Here is a 22194-nt window from a genome sequence, read left to right as displayed (position 1 = left end):
ATCCCGTTTTGATTGACAACTATTTTGAGATATAGGCATGTGAGAATTACTTTGCACATTTTTGTGTATTTATGCATTTTTAAATTTATGCCAAAGCATTCTGCGTGAGCTATAAATCATTCTGTTTTAAAGGTGCACATGAGATATCATATGTTTATACAGTGCTACCAAACTAAAAAAAAACTTTGTACCACAGCCAAACAAAATGAGTCAAAATCTGTGTAAAGACAATAGAAATGGATGAAACTGGTGATTTGGATGCCAAGAACATTCACTCTGCCATTCCTAAACAATAAAAATCCGACAAGGGGGGTGGACCAGTGCTCACTCAAAGTCTTCCCACAGGCGAATGACGCAACCGACAGGCGTGAAAAAACTCACCCATGCGCACGAAGGTTCAAGCTTCTCTGATGCAAGCGCACATGATTCAAATCCATATAGTTTTTGAAAAAAAATAAAAAAGTCAGATACTTTTCTAACAGACCTCGTAAATAATGAATGTGTCACATTACTACCCAGTTATTTAAATCAAATGCAATTATACTGAAATGGTGATATAGACTGATCAAGCTTCAGTGCTGCCTCATTAACTGGAAAATATTCACTTTTCCCTAAGCTTAGTTTAGAAAAACAACTAAAATTCTGAATTTTCAAGAGAGCGGGAACAGAGGCTACAGAGTTGGATCATCAGCATACAGTGATACTTTATACTCTGAGCAATTGCACAAAATACTATTAAATAAAGGAGAGGATCACAAAGTGATAGCCAATGGCTCAATAGCAGTAATGAAGACCAAAAGTAAAACAAGGCATCTCTGAGACATACTGTGTTTTATGGCAAAATAGTCTGAATAAATAGCATTTGTATGAACACTAGCTTAAGAGGATGTATAGAGAAGATGAACCAAAGAACCCAGAGATAAAGATCTGTAAGAGCCACAAGAAGTTGGATCTTTGTCTGTCTTGAGGAGGAGAACCATAGATGCTTGTGTTAGTGTGGTAATGAACCCTGCAACAATCATTAGTTGAATATGGATAGAAGCAAAGGAGCTAGTTTTCCACTGATTGCCTTATAAAACTCAACGGGAGGACACTTCTACCCAGTGGTGGGCACAGTTCAGCTAATCCACTAATGTTTTTGCTAGCGGATTAGCTGTTCAGATAAGTTTTAAAGTTGTCATCACACCAATTATCTTCTGATAAATTTAGTTCCGATAACTTTCAGTCCGATAACTTTTTTTTTTTTGCTGGTAAAGTGAGCAAAAGTTAACGGTCAAAAACGTCTGTAAACCCTAAAATCAAACATTTCAGTCTGTCTGATGTGTGTTTGTAGCAGAATGGCTGCCTGTCACTTGCTGATGATGTCATCTTTAAGCGCAAAACGTGATTGGCTGCTCGACGCAGGGAGCATTGTGGGTAGTACAGTTTAGGTTTACTTTGGACATTACAGTGAGTGTGTCCCCTCGACATAAAAAGAAAAAGGACTCATTTTAACATTATTTTATTTTATTTCTTTGTGGCTGTAATTTAATCGCCAAGACTCGGTGGGAGAGAGGAGCTCTCGCAGCACAGCTGTGTGTACAGAGGGACTTTTCTTCATGTTTAGACACAGTTTTGGATTTTTTAAAAAGGATGCTTTATGTGGATTATTTATTCAGATGAATCCCACTGAAACTAACAGGTAAGAATTTATATTTATAACGTGTATTTTACTCTGCCAATCAATGCATTAATGGACATATTTCGGTTGTTTAAGCCACAGAGTTAAGAGCGTGTGAAAACAACAGCAGCTTTTTAGTTCGTAAATGATGTGTATCTAATACCGAGATAAAGTGTGACTTCTTTTGAAAGATGATGACAGTGTTTTGGGTTTTATTTTTTATTTATTCATTTTTCGTGCGTTCTTATGTGTTTGTGATCCTTGAATTTACCCAGCAGCGAAAAGTGAAAGTGAAACTGATAAAAGCGTCAGTTATCGGATTAATGGTTATCGAAGCTAACTTTTTGGTTAGCTGTGCCCACCACTTCCACCATAGAAAGAAATGACAACATAACACCAACATATAAACATGGAGAGTTTTCATTAAGAGAAAACGGGATCATCAGCGAATTTTAAGAGCTTTTTGTTTCAATATTACATAATGTGTCACTAAATTTTATAGTGCTTTTCCATATGCGACGGACCGGCGTCCTGTCCTGAGTGTACCCCGCCTCACGCTCTGTGACTGCTTGGATAGGCACCAGTCCCCCGCGACCCTTAATTGGACTAAGCGGCTGAAGATGAGTGTGAGCATGTTTTCCATCTGCATCAAATGCTCAAAGCACTTTACAGTTATGCCTCATATTCACCCATTCACACCCCGATGTCAGGGTGCTGCCATGCAAGGCGTTCACTACACACTGGGAGCAACTTGGGAATTAAGGACCTTGCCCAAGGTCCCTTCATGATTTTCCAGTCAGGCTGGGGTTTGAACTGAGGATCCTATGGTCTTGACCTTTTCCTTTTTCCTTTCGTGCACCAGCTTTGTGGAACAGCCTTCCCCTTGACATTGTGCAGGCTTGTTCTGCTGATGTATTTAAACCCAAGCTGAAGACCCACATATTTACTTCTACATATAAGTCATGAGTTGTGGTGCTACAGCTATGATTCTAATTATATTAGTAAGTCCCTTCGACTGCTCCCTTGTTTGCACTCGGGGTCACCACAGCAAATCCAAAGTGGATCTGCATGTTGAATTGACACAAGTTTTATGTTGGATGCCCTTCCTGACGCAACTCCACATTACACAGAGAAATGTGGCAGGGGTTGTTTTATTATTATTATCACTGCACAATTTGTTGCAACACAAAACATTGACAATATGCATCATACAGTTAAAAAATAGAATCACTCTCTCTCTCTCTCTCTCTCTCTCTCTCACACACACACACACACACACACACACACACACACACACACACACACACACACACACACACACACACACACACACACACACACACACAATTGCTAAATCCAAGATCACATCACAGGGGGCTGGAGCCTATCCCAGCAGTCATAGGGCGTGAGGTGGGATACAGCCTGGACAGGACACCAGTCTGTCGCAGGGCCACATATGAACAAACACATTCACACCTGCATGCACAGCTACGGACAATTTAAAGTTTCCACTCCACCTAACCTGCATAACTATGTGGGAGGACGCTGGAGCACCCGGAGAGAACCCACACAAACACAGGGAGAACATGCAAACTCCACACAGAAAGGCACAGGTGGGAATCGATCCCATGACCATATATACATATATGATCCCAATTTTGAGGTCCTGGGTCATGGATGAATTCAGGTAACAATGTTTCTTGTGGATGCAAATGCATGAGGGACATTACGATATGCACCCTGATTGCTGTCAGGGTTCTTACCTATCAGTCTCAGGAGCAGGAAGAGCACGCCAAGTGCATAAGATTTAAGCTCTGGACTGACCGTCCTGAAAACAAAGACACAATCAGCATCAACACATTATTGTATCAGAGGGTGATGGTTCTATTCTCATTAGGGTCATGCTGAGTCAAACTGAGTTCACATCCGTCTGCTCTTTTATTCTTTCACTCTTATGTATGACTGTGTGCAGATGTGGATCTGTAGTGTTGCTTCCAAACCTGTATCTGGCACTCGTGCATGCACGTAGCTCCCTCTGGTGGTCTGTTAATGAACATGAGGCAGGTGCACTGACCTGATGAGGATGATGACAGAAGGTGTCTGAGCCATGGCTCCAATCATGCTGCACACGCAGATCACACACAGGAAGGTGAGGAAGGCCTGCTGACAGCCCGGACTCGGACACTTCCCCGGTAACGCCACGGCCTCATCACCGCTGCTGGCTACGCACACACAGCCAGTCAGGTTCTGACACAAACACAAACACAAAGCAGGATAAAGACTAATAAACACAGTGCACCTGTCAATCAAAATGTCTTCAACTGTCATGTATTGATTTGACAACAATTTGTGATGCACAGATATGAAGTCACAGCGTCATAAATGTCCCATGATGAGGGCAGGATAATGCAATCCTGCAGCAAAGTGCAGGATTACAGAGCAGGATTACAGCCCCACTGTTTCTGTGGTAAATTATCACGTGTTTCCAACAGGATTTAAAGGTTTGATGAGCTTTAAAAATGGAAGGTGAATCTAAAAAACTCTACACTACAGTTGTAGTCCAACACCCGACATAATGAGTCAAAAATCACATGGACCTGACTGTCAGTGTTTCTGTGGAAGCTCTCCAGTATTGGGGTAGTGATGGTTTTACTTCTTTCAGGGAATGCAACATTGTGAGTGTAAAGGTCAGAGGGAGGTTATCATCTGCACTCACTGGTTTGGTGCAGCCGGCGAAGCAGGCTGAGAGGTAGGTGACTCCGTTGGAACCACAGACGGGGCTCACTGACGCTGTGTAGCAGTTACAGTTACTGATGCACGCCGACTCCGGCCGCTGCCACGACTGCAACGTCCTACAGGGGAGGTCAGAGGTCATGTGAGGGAGCATATAGGCCGTGTGCAGGAGGAGGAAATTTATAGAGTTTTACATTTTATTTCTAAATAAAAAATAAATTTATTCATAATTGTATAAATTAAATTTAAACATTTATTAATATATTCATAATACATATGATTCATTCATTCATTTTCTGTCGGTTATCCTGGTCCAGGTCATGGTGGCAGGAGACCAAACAGCTCATCCGACACTATCTTATCCTTAGCCAAGTTCTCTAACTCGTGTTCCCATGTCGGCTGGGAAACATAATCCCTCCAGCGTCCTGAGTCTTCCCTGGAGCCTCCTCCGGGTGACTGCTGGAAGACCTCTCCAGGGAGATGACCAGAGGGCACCCTCGTCAGTTGCCCAAACCACCATGGTTGGCTGTTTTACATGTGAGGAAGCGAGACCTCTACTCTGAGTCCCTCCCAGGATATTTGAGGTTCTCACCCTGTCCCGGAGTGTAAACCCAGATACCCGACAGAGGAACCTCATTTCCACCACTTGAGTCTGTGACCTTATTCTTTTGGTCATTACCCAAAGTTCATAACCATAGGTGAGGACAGGAGTGTAAACTGACTGCTAAATTGGATCTCGCCTTCTGGCTCAGCTCTTTCTTCACCACAAGGGTCCAGTACAGCGTCTGTAAAACATCAGGCGCAGCCTCAACCCATCTGTCAATCAAATGCTCCATCTTACTAACACTCGTGAACAAGACCCCAAGATTGGGACATAGAGGACCACGGCCTCAGATTTGGAGGTGCTGATACTCATAATAAATATAAACTTTTCAGTTTTAAAAAATACATAATTTCTTCTGCATAGAAATCTTTAAATGTTTTGGTCTTTTTAAAAATGTATTTATTGTGTGATCACTAATAGATGACTGTCTTTGTGATGTCATGTACCTGGCAGTACGTGCACAAAGAAATCAATATTTTTAAAGAGAAAAATAAGGTTTGTACCTTGGCAACCGATTAGGTTCTTTAACAAAACATTATTTAACAAAAATCTAATTTAATTTTTGATGGCACAAGATTATTATTATTATTATTATTATTATTATTATTATGAGCCACTAAGAAAAAAGAACAATCACAACATTTTTTGTAATCAAATCCTGGCGTGTGTAATCATTTTTGCTGGAAAAAAAAATGTTTTTGGTCAGTAAAGTGTAATAGAAAACAGAAGTGTGTTCAAAATGTTTGACACAACATTAGTGGGTTTCCATGCTTACTCGTTGCCATAGGCGACTGTTACTCCAGCCACAGGTCCAGTGTCACAACCTAAGAAGAGGAAAGACACATAGCAGGCGGTGGACACCAGGTTGACCAGCATGGCCATGCGCACGGCGCCCAGAGCCGACAGATTCAGCTTCTTCACCAGCAGCCCCCCCAGGAAGATGCCGAGACATGCACAAGGGATCGCTGTCATTCCTGTACAGAGGAAAGACCCAGAATGTTTACTGCAATGTCACACAGAACAGGTCTGTGCACTGTCCACACACTACTGATTTAATTCTTCTTAGTGCTATGACTCCACTAGTTTGGGTTAAAAAAAAAATTTTCACAGCAAAATAAATCACTGCAAAAGTACTTCCTAAAATACTTTCAAATGTGCAGTCCTGGTCAGAATTATTGGCACCCCAGAATTTTAAGTACAGAATTTAAAATAAATTCAGAAATACATGCACATGATCTAATTTTTTTTATTATAATTAGAATATTTGATAAAATGCAGCCGGTCTCCTCTGTGTCATCCTGATCCTGTCAGATCTCAGAAGCTAAGCAGTGCAGCAATCTGGATGGTACTTGGATGGGAGACCTCTTTGGAACACCAGCGGCTGTGTGTGTTTCTCCAGGTAAAACTGGAGTTGCATCAGGAAGGGCATCCGGTGTAAAACCTGCGCCGAAATACCAATGCGGATCTGGCTGTATCCACTGTGGTGACCCCGAACATAAAAAAAAAAAAAACAGGAGCAGCCGAAATGACAACAACAACAGAATATTTGATAAAATGTCCAAACTTAGTGGGGAAAAAAAACTCTCATATAGGGAATAAAAAAGCAGACCAAAAATTAGATTAGACTTTGATAAATTTATGCTAAATCATCACTTTCAAAGTCAGATTTTTTTCAGACACTTCAAAGGATGGAAACATTAATTTTACAAAGTCGCTGAATATGTCTTGGATTTCATTTACATCATACAAACTGTATGGTAAATCAGGAGTAGGCAGGTCACAAAAGCTCTGAGTGACCATGGAAGAAGAAGACTCATGTGGAAAACCATCAAGACACACAGAAGGGCTCTGAAAAAAATTATAGGCTTCTGTGGTTGCAATTGCGCAGAATACAGCTTTCACGTTTTGCATCACCAGTTGCACCTTCATTGTGGAGTGAAAGAAGGAATGACTTTAATATAACAATACAACTCCTTTTACCTTGTGTGTGCTTTTTATATGTGTTCATGTACCGGGCCGGCTTATGTGTGTGTTATGTGTGTGTCGTCTGTCGTTATGAGGCCGGTCAAGGTTTGCTCAGCCCTGCTGTTGACCTAAGGCAGGATATACATCTGGAGCTGGTCCCCGGGCGCCTAAAGGCGACTTCTGCTCCTAACTGGCAATTAGGATGGGTTAAATGCAGTAATCACATTTCATTGTGCAGGGAACATGTTCCTTTGTGCATATGACAATAAAATTCTTTTGAATCCTTTGAATCCTTTGAATCCTTGAACTCAAATCTAGGCTTGATTCTCCCATGTTCTTTTCAACAAATCCAAGCTAAAATTTTGTGTTCTTTTTCAGAAAGTCCTCTCTTTTCCACTCCACAATGAAACTGGAGGTGCAACAGGCCAAAGCTACACTCTGCAAAGTTTCTCCAATCAGAGCCACAGATGCCTTTAACTCCTTCAGAGTTGTCTGGTTATCTTGGTGGCTTCCCTCACTGCTCTCCTTTACAGGAGATCAAAAGAGAGCAACTGTGTGACGCACATATTTCATGTTTTTATTTTTTATTTCATTGTATGAAAGGTTTTTGTTGTTGTTTTCTTGTTCAGTAAATTGTATTAAAACTTTTGACTGTACATAATTGAGTTCATTTGAATTTATTTTTTTAAACATATATTAAATTCTTCACGTAAAATCAGAGGTGCCAATAATTCTGATTCTTTCATTACATAACTTTAATCATCCAAGTGGTCAAGCTGACCCGCCTACCTAGCAGTTGATTGGCTGAGGATGTGGTGAGGTTAAATTGCTGCTCCAGGTATTTTCCAAGGAAGGCAGCAAAACCGGCAACAACGGCAATCTCCATGCAGGCTGCCAGAGTGATGCAGGTGAACACCGGGTTTGAGAGGAGGTGCCGGGTCACCCGTGGGATCACTGCATCCACAGAGAAAAGATGGTGAAAAAGATAAAGTAACATCAAATAGATCATTATGATGTAATACACAGCATTCCCTCTCCTTGTAATACTTGTGGGTACATTTACCTGCTGGTCATGAAGATTTGGAGTACAGTGGATATTTTTAGCATATATCCAAAAAAAAAGAGAGATCTCAACAACTCACCAAAATGTCTTATTACTGTTTTATGTCTTATTTTTTTAATGTATTCATAAAGTTTAGACATTGAGTCACAGGGGAGCCACATTCTTTGAAAGTCACAGTCTGATGATTCAAAATCATTGTATTAAAATATTGATGATATCATATCAATATATACATACAGGTGCAATATGCTCATGTCTAAAAGTGTTTGTTAAAAGATGAGCAGTGGCATTCTGCACCAATTGGAGGCGTGCAAGAGAAGACTGGTTAATGCCAGTATGAAGTGCATTACAATAATCAAGTCAAGAGCTGTTGAAAGCATGAATGACCATCTCAAGATCACGTCTACTGAGGAAGCGCTTTACTTTAGCCAGAAGACCAAGCTGGAAAAAAACTTGCTTTGACAACAGAATTCATCTGTTGATCGAACCTGAGGCAGCTGTCAAATATCACTCCCAAATTCTTGACAGCTGGTTTTACATAATTAGCCAGAGCACCAAAGTTTGGTGTTATCGCATTTGGCATGCCAGAAAGTCCAAACACAATGATCTCAGTTTTACCATCATTCAAGTAAAGGAAGTTTTGGAACAGCCACTGCTTTTACATCACGAATACAATTAAATAATGATGAAAAGCATTGCTCCCATTAGTCCTCATAGACAGAGTTGCAGATCATCTGCATAGCAATGAAAGGACAGGTTGTGCTGAGCTATAATTGACCCCAATGGTAAAATTTACAAAGACAATAGAATAGGCCCAAGAATCGAACCCTGTGGTACTCCACAACACAGGGGAGCAGTTGATGAGGAGAGGTCACCAGTCATAACAGAAAAACTATTATGTGTAATAATGTGAAAATACACAGGAAAAGTGTACTGAACACCAGAAGAAAGGGAAGTGCAAAAAGATACCATCTGAAATATATCAGTAATTAGAAAGCAATCCTGCCCCTTGTCAATTTAAATAAATATCAGCTAGTTCAGTCCCAACTGATGACTTATAAAAAGGTGTTTCATTACCAAAGTGTCACACACGAAACATCTCATGATGGGCAAAAGCAAACAGCTCTTTCAAGATCTTTGTGACTTTATTGTTGCAAAACATACTGATGGCATTGGTTAGAGAAGGATTTCTAAACTTCTGAATGTTCCAGTGAGCACTGTTGGGGCCATAATCTGAAAGTGGAAAGAACATCATTTCACCATAAACTGGCCATGACCAGGTGCACCAAGATTTCTGACAGAGGACTTAAAATAATCATAATAATATCATTATTAATAATAATAATTATAGTTCACAAACTTAATGCGTGCCAGATTTTTGAACATTTCAAAATTTTCTTTGTGCTCTTGCATGCAGCTGCACATGGCTCACACCCAGTTTACAATGGGTTTAACTCTCTGGCACGCAAGACTGTGTACCAGTGCAGGGATAAAATTCTTGCAAGTGTCAAGGTGGCTTTACCTCTCAGGTGTCCACACACTGACAGTCCTCTGGTCATGTCAATGCCAAGAAAAGGTTTAGATCCCTGGAAATCCATGGTCAGGGAACATGGCAGCATGGGCTGCTCACTCTCCCCTCCATTGTCCATGTCCTGCTCGTCCAGTGCTTGTGGGAAGCCAAACATGAAAAGGGCCGACAGGAAGAGTAAGGCACTGCAGAGGAGGAAGCCGCCCCACCAGGCCCCGATCCAGCGAGGGTCATCTGGGGTGATGTCTAGCTTACCTGCAAAGACACACCAGTGTTTTAAAGTCACTAACCAACATGAAGATGACAATCTTTAACAAATTAGTTTGATAAAATTGTACAAAGAAGAAAGCACGAATAGAGTGAGTGTACAGAATCAACATTTCAACTATTTGCAAACTACTGCAGCTGCATCAATCACACAAGCTGTGATGTAATATAGATTTTTGTATATCTTATAAATAAATTCTGTGTTTATACAATATTGTGCAAATGGTTTTGGGGACAATGTAGAGTTTGCAGGTTTCTTCTTCATTGGTGCATCAACAGAAAATCACCGATGACATTTCCAAACATTCCCAGTGGAACGAAAACCTAACGTGAGACTTTAAAAAAAAAAATTAAGGAATCTAAACAGTTATTGGTAAGGCTTTATATTAAGTTAAAGGTTGAGTCCCACACTCTGTTGACTGAGCTTCAGGGGTGTGCTTGGATGCAGTCGTAGCCCCTAAACTTTGGAACAGCAGGAGACATCACGTGCCAGTCCCAGCTGGGACTTGACACAGTGACCTTCTGTAGAGAAGGCCAGTGCTCTAACCTCTGAGTCATCATACCTCATATTTATACATTTATATTAATGTCCTTGTAATAAGTGTTAGTTAATTGGTATTAACATCTTTCTTTACAAGTCCTCCTCTAATATTTAACCACATATAACCACTATTATTGATTAATAACACAATGTAAATGATAGCAATATCATCATAAACACATTTATGATACGCTTATGAGGGCATTGTTCCTGCTTTAGATCCGGTTGCTGCGTAAGGCATAATTATTTATTAGCAAGTGCATCATTAACTGCTAATAAATGCATAATTCATTTAGTATCAATCAAGCAGCAACAACGCTTTATAAAGGCAAAACAATGACTTAATCTGTAAATTAGTTAAACTCAATTTAAAAAACAATTTGTTTGTGTAGCAAAAACTTTTTCCAACACCAACAATAATTCCAGCTGCTGTCAATTAAACTTTTAGATCCACGCAGGATGACTGAGTGACTGAGACCCTCCACCAACAAACTCAAAAAACGTCATTGTAATGCCATTCTAAATACAGTAAAACTTGCATTTCATGGATTCAGGTGGACCAGCGAATCGTGTCTGTTATAATCAAAATCTGCTATATGTATACAATGGACAAAATCTGTTATATGTTTGTAACAGATTAGTTATAGTCAGGACGCGCTGAACAATCTACGGGGAATCCCCAGCACCAATTAAGCTTACACATTTCGCTGATTAAATGCCTGACCTTGAATAGGGGCCTGACTCATTTAATAACCGGGTCAAAACTTCTGAAAAACATCTGAAAAGAATAAACGCCTGCCTTAAATAAGTGCTGGCCATTATGTGCATTAAGAAGACTACACTGGCACAAGTTTTACGCCGGATGCCCTTCCGTCGCAACTCCAGTGTTACCTGGAGAAACACATGAGGATACTCACAAGGCCCCGGCTGAGCGCTCCTACATTGGAATTTACCCTGGTAGATGAGAGGGTCACCTCCCTGTGTCTTCGGGAAGGGGGGGTATGAGGCACCAGACAGGTGTCTACAGTAAGGATGGGACTCTGCTGACATCAACTGAGGATGTAATCTGGCGCTGGAAGGAACCCTTTGAGGAACTCCTGCATCAGACTGGCGCACCCTCTATAGTAGGGGCAGAGCTGGAAGCTGATGGGGGATGATCATCAATTGCCCTGGTGGAAGTCACTGGGTAGTCAAATAACTCCGCAGTGGCAAGGCTGCAGGGGTTGATGAGATCCGTCCAGAAATGCTGAAGATTCTGGGTGTGGAGGGACTGTCTTGGATGAGACACCTCTTTAACATTGCATTGACGTCTGGGACAGTGCTAAAGGAGTGACAAACTGGGGTGGTGGTCTCCATATTTAACAAAGGGGGCCAGAGAGTGTGTGCCTATGACAGGGGCATCACACTACTGACTAAAGTCTACTCCAGGGTGCTGGAAAGGATGGTTCGGCCGATAGTTAAGCCTCTGATTGAAGAGGAACAGTGCGAGTTCCGTCCTGGTCGTGGAACAACTGACCAGCTGTTTACTCTCACAACGATCCTGGAGGGGGCCTGGCAGTATGCCCATCCAGTCTACATGTGTTTTGTAGACTTGGAGAAGGTGTATGATCGGGTACCCCGGGAGATACTATGGGAGGTGCTGCGGGAGTATGGAGTGAGTAGTCCCTTCTCAGGGACATCCAATCTCTGTACTCACAAAGCGAGAGCTTGTTCGGGTGCTCTGCAGTAAGTCGGACTTGTTTCCAGTGGGGGTTGGCCTCCACCAGGGCTGCACCTTGTCACCAATCCTGTGATATTCATGGACAAGATATTGAGGTGTAGTCAGGGGAGGAGGGTTTCCAGTTTGGTGGACTAAGGGTCTCATCACTGCTTTTTGCTAACGATGTGGTCCTGTTGGCTTCATCGGCCTGTGACCTCCAACACTCACTGGATCGGCTCGCAGCCAAGTGTGAAGTGGCTGGGTAAGGAATGCATTCCCTACTCCATGTGGGGAAGGCGGTCTTGCCCCAAGTGAAGGAGTTCAAGTACCTTGGAGTCTTGTTCATGAGTGAGGGGACAATGGACCGTGAGATTGGCTGAAGAATCGCGCAGCACAGGCAGTACTGCATTCGCTCTACTGTACTGTTGTGACAAAAGGGAGCTGAGCCAAAAGGGTAAGCTCTCAATCTACTAGTCAATCTTCGTTCCTACTCTCACCAATGGTCATGAGGGTGGGGTCATGACCAAAAGAACTAGGTTGCGGGTACAAGCAGCCGAAATGGGCTTCCTGAGGAGGGTGGCTGGTGTCTCACTTAGAGAAAGGGTGAGAAGCTTGATCATCTGTGAGAAGCTCAGAGTAGTCACTTTCGCAAGCTGCTGTGGAGTTCAAAGTATCATAAATTCTGTTTTCATGTTGTTTATCTTGTTTATCTTCAACAAATGAGATAACAGCCATGCCCTGACCTCAGAGATACAGGCACGGAGGTTGTCAATGGCATCAGTCTCAGAAGTGCGGTCTCCAGGTTTATATGACAGATACAGCTGATGGTCGTCTGCGTACCCACTGACCTGGACCACAGGCAGGTGCTTCTCAATGATGTCGTACAAGGAGCACAGGTAACCCAAGAAGACCACAGGGCCAGCACAGCTTCCTTGAGGGACACCATACTTCATCTTGTGATGGTCAGAGATCGTATTGTTGATGATGATGCGCTGGTCCCTATTCTGTAAGCAGGACTGGAACGAGGTGAGAAATGTGAAACTGGCTCTGAAATATGCTGGTAAGTATATCCAAACTGACCGTGTCGAAGGTGGCCAATAGGTCCAACGGGACCATTAGCGTCACCTCCTGGGAGTCTATGCTGTTGATGATGTCAGAGTGAATTTTCACCAATAATGTCTCTGTACTGTGGTACTCCTTGTATGCAGAGTTCATGCTGGAGAATCTGTCAATCTGCTTCAGGAGAGCAACATACTGTGAGAGGCCAGCCTTCTCCACTAGCTTGGACATGTATGACAGGTTACTCACTGGTCTAAAGTTCTTGAAAATCAGCTCAAGTTCTATCTTCTTAAGCAGTGGTATTATGAGTGTGATCTTCCAGTTGCTGGGGAAGACACCTTCACGCAGGGAAGTATTCACTATGTTAGTGATCGGCTGGATCAGCACATCAATGCACTGCTTCAGAAGGGCTGTAGTTATTGGGTCTCGCTGTGATGACTTGGTCTTGGACTTAATGATGAGTTTCCTGACATCATTAGGAGACAACACGTTAAAGTCGATGAAATAGTGATTACTGGGAGCACAGCTGGCATAGTTACACATGTTGGGAATGTCCTCTGTCTGAATGATGTCCTCAATATGTTGTGAAAATGTCGTGACACGGACCCACAACAGGGGGCGTTAATGAACGGACAATGGATAAGCCAAAAGTAACAATTTAATGTTGTGAATCGCACAACGACGTACAGACAATAACAATATGGTGGAATGTCAATTATACACAAGGTGACGTGTGGGCAGGCTCGACGATAGAAGACGCCTGGCGAGAGAAGAGCCGGATCCCACACAGCTTCCACCACCAACGGAGCTGAAGAACACCGGAGCCGCCAAGCCCTGCGCCCCAGGTGGCCGCTGTCTTCAGCAGTCAGACCCGGTACTGCTGGCAGAGAAGAGAGACAGTCCTGATGAGTGTGAGTTCGCACACTCAGTAATCCCACAGTCTGTATACAGTTAGGAGGGAAAACCTCCACCTCCAATCACACACTCATGCAGCTCCCGAGATAACCACTTATCTGGGTGGGGTGGGAGGTGAAGCCGTCGCAGTCCACACCAAACGGCAACTCAGCAGACAGGGTATCCGTCCCAGGAAAACGGCTGCAAAAGAGATCAGACTGATGCTCGGATTAAGATTCAGCAGAGAATTAATTACCTGAATGGTAGCTGATTTCTCGGCGGGGAGGTGGAGTTGCAGTCCGGCCTTTATGGTGGTGGTGATGAGTAGTGGATGAGTGACAGCTGGTACGGATGATGAGTGACAGCTGTCACTCCCGGTCGCTCCGACGCCCTCTCATGCTTGAAGCCCGCACTTCAAGCAGGGCGCCATCTTGTGGTGGTGGGCCAGCAGTACCTCCTCTTCAGCGGCCCACGCAACAGGACCCACCCCTCAACGGGCGCCTCCTGGCGCCCGACCAGGCTTGTCCGGGTGACGGGTGTAGAAGTCGGCCAGGAGGGCCGGGTCCAGGATGAAGCTCCTCTTCACCCAGGAGCGCTCTTCGGGGCCATAACCCTCCCAGTCCACCAGATACTGGAACCCCCAGCCCTTTTGGCGGACGTCCAGGAGCCGGCGTACCGTCCACGCGGGCTCCCCGTCGATGATCCGGGCAGGAGGCGGCACTGGTTCCGGGGCACACAGTGGTGAGGTATGGCAGGGCTTGAGTCTTGACACATGAAAAACGGGGTGTATCCGCAGTGAAGCTGGCAGCTTCAGCTTCACTGCGGCCGGACTGAGGACTTTGAGTATGGGAAATGGTCCGATGTACCTGTCCTTTAGCTTGTGGGATTCCACCTGCAGGGGGATGTCCTTAGTGGATAGCCAGACCTCCTGCCCGGGCTGGTATGCAGGGGCCGGGGAATGCCGGAGGTCTGCATGGGCCTTAGCCCTCATCCGGGCTCTGAGCAGGGCAGAGCGGGCGGTACGCCACACCCGACGGCACTTCCTCAGATGGGCCTGGACTGAGGGCACCCCGACCTCTCCCTCCACTAGCGGAAACAATGGGGGCTGGTACCCCAAACACACCTCAAACGGGGAGAGGCCGGTGGCAGATGAGACTTGCCTATTATGAGCGTACTCGATCCAGGCCAGATGGTCACTCCAGGCTGTCGGGTGCGCGGAGGTCACGCAGCGGAGGGCCTGCTCCAGTTCCTGGTTCGTCCGCTCTGCCTGCCCGTTCGTCTGGGGGTGGTACCCAGACAAGAGACTGACGGTGTCCCCCAGTTCCCTGCAGAAACTCCTCCAGACCTGGGAGGAGAACTGAGGACCACGATCTGAGACAGTGTCTGATGGAATCCCATGCAGACGCACGACGTGGTGGACCAGGAGGTCTGCAGTCTCCTGGGCCGTCGGGAGCTTTGGGAGGGCCACGAAGTGGGCCGCCTTGGAGAACCGGTCCACTATCGAGAGGATGGAAGTCATGCCCTGGGACGGCGGGAGGCCCGTGACAAAGTCCAGGCCAATATGAGACCAGGGGCGATGAGGCACGGGCAGAGGCTGGAGGAGGCCTTGGGCCTTGTGGTGGTCGGCTTTGCCCCTGGCACAGGTGGTGCAGGCCTGGACATACTCCGGGACGTCGGCTTCCATAGACGCCCACCAGAAGCGCTGCTGGACCACTGCCACGGTCCTTCACACCCCTGGATGACAGGAGAGCTTGGAACCGTGACAGAAGTCAAGGACCCTGGCCTCTGGTGGGACGTACAACTTGTCCTTCGGACCTGTCCCCGAGTCCAGGCTCCATTTCAGGGCCTCCCGGACGGTCTTCTCCACGTCCCAGGTAAGGGTGGCCACGACAGTGGACTCGGGGATGATGGTGTCAGGGGGGTCTGACAGCTCGGTCTTGACCTCCTCTTCATGCACCCGGGACAGGGCATCAGATCGTTGGTTTTTGTCCCGGGGCAGTAGGTGATCCGGAAGTCAAAACGCCCGAAGAACAGCGACCAGCGGGCTTGCCTGGGGTTCAGACGCTTCGCGGTCCGGATGTACTCCAGGTTCCGATGGTCCGTGAAAACCGTAAATGGTACCGATGCTCCCTGCAACAGGTGTCTCCACTCCTCAAGAGCCTCCTTCACCGCAAGAAGTTCCCGATTGCCGACGTCATAGTTCCTTTCAGCCGGGGTCAACCTGCGGGAAAAGTAGGCACATGGATGGAGAACCTTGTCGGACTCCCCACTCTGGGATAGCACGGATCCTATCCCTGAGTCAGAGGCGTCCACTTCAACTACGAACTGGCGATTGGGATCGGGCTGCACCAGAACCGGTGCAGTCGAGAACCGGCGTTTCAACTCCCTAAACGCGGCTTCGCACCGATCCGACCAGGTGAAGGGGACTTTTGTGGAGGTCAGAGCTGTCAGGGGGCTAACTACCTGACTGTAGCCCTTGATGAACCTCCGGTAGAAATTTGCAAAACCGAGGAACTGTTGTAGTTTCCTACGGTTCGTTGGTTGGGGCCAATCTCTCACCGCCGCAACCTTGGCCGGATCAGGGGCGACGGAGTTGGAGGAGATTATGAACCCCAGGAAAGACAAGGAAGTGCGGTGAAACTCACTTCTCGCCCTTCACAAACAGCCGGTTCTCCAACAACCGCTGTAGGACCTGACGTACATGCTTGACATGGGTCTCAGGATCCGGAGAAAAGATGAGTATATTGTCTAGATATACGAAGACAAACCGATGCAGGAAGTCCCGCAAGACGTCATTAACCAATGCTTGGAACGTCGCGGGCGCATTGGTGAGGCCGAACGGCATGACCAGGTACTCAAAGTGACCTAACGGGGTGTTAAATGCCGTCTTCCATTCGTCTCCCTCCCGGATCTGAACCAGGTGATAAGCATTCCTAAGATCCAATTTCGTGAAAATTTGGGCTCCATGCAGGGGCGTGAACACTGAATCCAACAGAGGTAACGGGTATCGGTTGCGAACCGTGATCTCGTTCAGCCCTCTGTAATCAATGCATGGACGGAGTCCGCCGTCCTTCTTGCCCACAAAAAAGAAACCAGCACCCATTGTGGAGGTGGAGTTCCGGATCAACCCGGCAGCTAACGAGTCCCGGATGTAGGTCTCCATTGATTCGCGTTCCGGACGTGAGAGGTTGTACAGCCTGCTGGACGGGTACTCAGCGCCCGGTATCAAATCAATGGCACAATCGTACGGACGGTGTGGGGGCAGCGTGAGTGCCAGATCCTTGCTGAAGACGTCAGCAAGGTCGTGGTACTCGGCTGGCACCGCCGCCAGATTGGGGGGGACTAAAACCTCCTCCTTAGCTGTCACACCGGGTGGAACCGAGGATCCTAAACACTCCTGGTGGCAGGTTTCACTCCACTGAACCACAACCCCAGACGGCCAATCAATCCAGGGATTGTGTTTTAGTACCCATGGAAAACCCAAAATCACTCGGGAGTTTGAAGGTGTTACATAAAACACAATCTCCTCCCTGTGATTCCCAGACACCACCAATGTCACTGGCTGTGTCTGGTGTGTGATTAGTGGAAGAAGGGTGCCATCTAGTGCCCGCACCGACAATGGTGACGGTAAGGCCACTAGAGGGAGCCCAACCTCCTTTGCCCATCTGCTATCCAGCAGATTCCCCTCCGACCCCGTGTCCACCAGTGCTGGGGCGTGAAGGGTTAGATCCCCACTCAGGATCGTGACTGGGATATGTGCAGATCATCGGGGTCTCCCCACGTGGGTGTTGTGACCCACCCTTAGCCCAGTCTCTAAGGACGAGTGCTGCTGTTTTGACCGTTTGGGGCATTCTCTCTGTGTGTGCTCGGTAGAGCTGCAGAGAAAACACTCTCCACGGATCAGCCTCCTTTGTCTCTGATCTGATCGCTTTTTGGCCATGCTCGTTTCCATAGCAACGTCAGCAGGGGGAGCTGTCGTCATGTGGAGAGCCCTGGCAGTGGAGCGTGGGGAAGTCGGCTCCCTTTCGGACCCGGGAGGAAGAGGGACGGCTTGTGCCTGACCACGCCCTTCGTCTCGCTCCCGTCGGTGTTCTGTTAATCGGTTGTCTAACCGTATAACCAGGTCGATAAGCCCATCTAAATCCCGCGGCTCGTCCTTCGCCACCAGGTGCTCCTTAAGGACCAGAGACAGTCCGTTTACAAAGGCGGCGCGGAGCGCAACAGCATTCCAGCCGGCTTGCGCTGCCGCGATGCGGAAGTCGACTGCATACTTCGCTGCGCTCCGACGCCCCTGCCGTATCGACAGCAGCTTGAAGCGGTCTCGCCTCTATGAGGGTGGTCGAACACCTGTCGGAACTCCCTCACAAACTCACTGTAAACCGTTAGGAGCCGTGAATTCTGCTCCCAGAGCGCCGTAGCCCAGGCGCGTGCCTCTCCTCGAAGCAAATTTATAACGTAAGCCACCTGGCTAGCGTCTGACGCGTACATGACGGGACGCTGTGAAAAGACGAGCGAGCACTGCATCAAGAAGTCCGCGCACGTCTCCACACAGCCTCCGTACGGCTCCGGAGGGCTTATGTATGCTTCAGGGGAAGGTGGGGGGGTTCGTTGAATGACCAGCGGAATGTGCTGCAGCAGCGCCCTGAGCATGCGCTTCCACCTGGGCGGTGAGAGCCTCCATCCTACGATTGAGAATAATGCTCTGCTCAGTAACTAAGTCCAACCGAGCGGTAAAGGCGGTTAAGATGTGCTGCAGCTCACCCAACACGCCTCCTGCTGGCGCCTGTGGACCTCGCTCTTCCATTGGCTGTTCAAGCGATGGTTGACGCCCCTCGGGATCCATGACGCTGGCCAAGAAATCCTGTTGTGAAAGTGTCGTGACACGGACCCACAACAGGGGGCGTTAATGAACGGACAATGGATAAGCCAAAAGTAACAATTTAATGTTGTGAATCGCACAACGACGTACAGACAATAACAATATGGTGGAATGTCAATTATACACAAGGTGACGTGTGGGCAGGCTCGACGATAGAAGATGCCTGGTGAGAGAAGAGCCGGATCCCACGCAGCTTCCACCACCAACGGAGCTGGATGGTAGCTGATTTCTCGGCGGGGAGGTGGAGTTGCAGTCCGGCCTTTATGGTGGTGGTGATGAGTGACAGCTGGTACGGATGATGAGTGACAGCTGTCACTCCCGGTCGCTCCGACGCCCTCTCGTGCTTGAAGCCCGCACTTCAAGCAGGGCACCATCTTGTGGTGGTGGGCCAGCAGTACCTCCTCTTCAGCGGCCCACACAACACAATATCACTCATTATTTTATCTATTTTGTCAACGAAGAAATGGGCAAAATCTTCACACAGTTGCTGGTCACTGTCAAAGTCAGGGTACAGAGAGACTACAGCTCCCTCTGTGAGATTCCTAATTAACTTGAATAGTTTCTGTTGGTCACTGCTGGATTTCTGCACCTCATTACTGCTGTATATTGTCTTTGCTTCATTACACCTCCTGATGTACTCAGATCTAGCTTGCTTAAATTGCAGATGGTCTTATCTGTCTGTGATTTTAATCAAGCTCTAACTTCTGTTTCTCTCTCTTCATAGATCTGAGTTCAGTATTGTACCACGGTACAAGTGTGCTTGATCCTGATGGTCTTCGAGATCAAAGGAGCATGAGCATCCAGTAATATACTCAGAGTCTTGTCATACAACTCTGCTTTCTCTGAAGCAGACATGTTGTTCATATTACTCAGTTCATTCTGTGTAATGTCCCTCTTGAAGTGTTCAAGATCAATGTTCTTAATTCTTCTGAATTGAATGTCTTTGGTCCCACACACTGACTTGCGGCTCTTCATGCGAGTCTTGACGAACGCATGGTCTGACAGGAAGAGCGTAGTCTCAGGTGGATCCAGCATGATTTTATTACAGTCTCTGGTAATCAGCAAGTCAAGTATGTGATCCTGCTCATTACCAGCACTGCAGAGAGGTCACCAGTGGACCTCAGTCTGCAGTTCATCTCCACCTGAAAGACACTAACCACACGTTTGAGGACAAGGAAGTTAAAATCTTAGCCAGAGAGAAGAAATGGTTTGAGAGAGGTGTCAAGGAAGCATTCTTTGTAAAACAGTTGAAACCCAGCCTTAATCGCGGAGCGGGTCTCAGACACACTTTGTCCCCTGTTTACAATGTGGTACTCAGGTCAAAGCAGTTTCAGTCTTTTGTTCATGGTAATGAGTCATTCACGTCATCAGGAGAGAGTCGTCAAGGGAGCCATCTGGGGAGGCTTCCGTCCTGTCATTAGGAGAGTGCTAACTAGAGCACAATAGGTGCTAATTAGAGCTATTGTTTAGTCACTAGCCTATAGCAGTCAGCCTCTCGGTAGGTGGGGTCTGGTTAGGTTAAAAAACTCCAGCTTTTGTTGGCTTCTGGTTTATTCTTCTCTACAAGAGTCAAGACAGAAGTCAGACTACCAGAGCAAGAATTTTAGTTGAGGAAGCTTCTGTGATTTGAAGCGAAACATCCTCACGTCAAGCAACCCAGTCCAGTCGAAGATTCAAGCTTCTCTACTATCCTGCTCATGTGTTGGTGACTGCACATGATTCTGCAGGTTAAGACACTCCAGTAACTCCTGGAATTTCTTGGTATCACCAGCTTCACTGTCCTCCATGTGGATGTTGATCAGCAGGTTATGTGGAGTGGTCATGACTGACTCCATATAAGTGCTGAATTCACGAAGAAAGTCATTGACTGTGCTCTTGTTTTCCTCTGAATAGGAAGGTCTGTACTCAACCACCACCAGCAGCTTGTGAGTTGCACAGTTCAGAGTCCAATCACAGTGTCCAAATGACTTCCATGAAGTTTTAGGTGAGCTTTGTTGGGGCTTCATGTTCTGTGTGCAGATGAGATCCACCTCCAGATCTCTCACATCGGGGCAAGTGCTGAAAGCAATATACGCCAGGTGTCGCCTCAGTCTGCAGCACAGCATCATGATGATCAAACCACATTTCAGTTACCATACAAATGTCATAATGTTCATCAATAATATTATTATAGTTGAAGATAAGTGATGAGTAATAGTTAATGCAATTTTTGTCCCTAGCGTGCAAACACATTTTCCATTTTAATGAATAAAGTTACATTTTATTTAGGTTGGACCAATTAAATTTTTTTTAATTATTCTAATGAAGCTGGAATGCTTAATGATCTGATGGTATGATTTTTTTTTTCTAATTAGGGCATCAGTTTGTATGATTTATTACATACTGCACCAAATTATTAAAATTTCTTCCCCCAAAAAGTGCCACATCCATATTTTGTAATAACTATTGTAATATGTAACAAGTTATTACAAAATACAAAGTTTATTACAAAAATCATCCAAAGGTTTTATTATAAAATGTGACAGATTATTACAAAATGTGACATTATTACATAATAAGGTGAAAATTTATTACATTGTTACATATTACACCATTATTACATAATGTGGCGCTACAGTCAGCCTTTTAATCACAGAAATGCAGTATCCACTTTCCTCAAATCGGCGAGTATCAGTGCTGAATTTCATGTCGTACCTCTTACTGGGTACGCCCAGACTGCTCTATCTGGTACATGCAAGGGGTTTTTAATGGAAATGAATTGCGATCAGACAGGGCTTTTTGTCTGAAGTGAGCGAAAATCCATTATACAAAATCTGCTATATACAGTATGTATAACATGGAAAACCATACAACTGCATTGGGAATTTTGCTTTTGTCCAGTGAGTGTGAGTATCCAGTTTATATGATAATGGTTTAGGAAAGTTTTAGTGTAATTATATAAAAACTCACAATGGTTTTATTCAGATTCTTAAGCAGTCCATAAAATGTTAAGTCTCTGAGAGATGCTTGCGAATGTATAATTCTAACATTAAATAACAATGAAAACATTAATTAATGCTATTATGAACACTTTTACGTTCTTGTTGCCACATACTGCAGAGTGTGATTAAAAATCCTTTTTCCAAAGAACAAAACATGCTTCTGTGTGTATGAGGTTCAAAGGCAGACAAACCACTGTTTCTGTTAGGTATGTTTAAAATGTGTAGAGTGATGCTTTTCTTCAGTTTGACAGACTAATTCAACCTCTGTGAACTGTAGATTTATGACCTGTAGCTCTGGGACATGACACTCTGGGACCTGAA

General features: G+C 45.6%; 1 protein-coding gene across 1 annotated transcript in view; it reads right to left on the bottom strand.

Moving 5' to 3' along the window:
- The window catches only part of LOC117523583 (solute carrier organic anion transporter family member 3A1-like), a 171365-nt gene that overhangs the window by 8399 nt on the left and 140772 nt on the right, over nucleotides 1-22194 (bottom strand). The window contains exons 4-9 of the mRNA XM_034185148.1: nucleotides 9548-9808; nucleotides 7752-7916; nucleotides 5773-5971; nucleotides 4377-4512; nucleotides 3735-3907; nucleotides 3424-3488 (exon numbers count right to left, since the gene is read on the bottom strand). Coding sequence (XP_034041039.1) covers nucleotides 3424-3488; nucleotides 3735-3907; nucleotides 4377-4512; nucleotides 5773-5971; nucleotides 7752-7916; nucleotides 9548-9808 — 999 coding nt within the window. The remainder of the gene's footprint in view (nucleotides 1-3423; nucleotides 3489-3734; nucleotides 3908-4376; nucleotides 4513-5772; nucleotides 5972-7751; nucleotides 7917-9547; nucleotides 9809-22194) is intronic.

This window comes from Thalassophryne amazonica, chromosome 2 (genome assembly GCF_902500255.1).
Source record: "Thalassophryne amazonica chromosome 2, fThaAma1.1, whole genome shotgun sequence".
NCBI lineage: Eukaryota > Metazoa > Chordata > Actinopteri > Batrachoidiformes > Batrachoididae > Thalassophryne > Thalassophryne amazonica.
The sequence above is the reverse complement of the archived record's forward strand: the minus strand, read 5'-3'. Positions and strand labels throughout refer to the sequence as shown.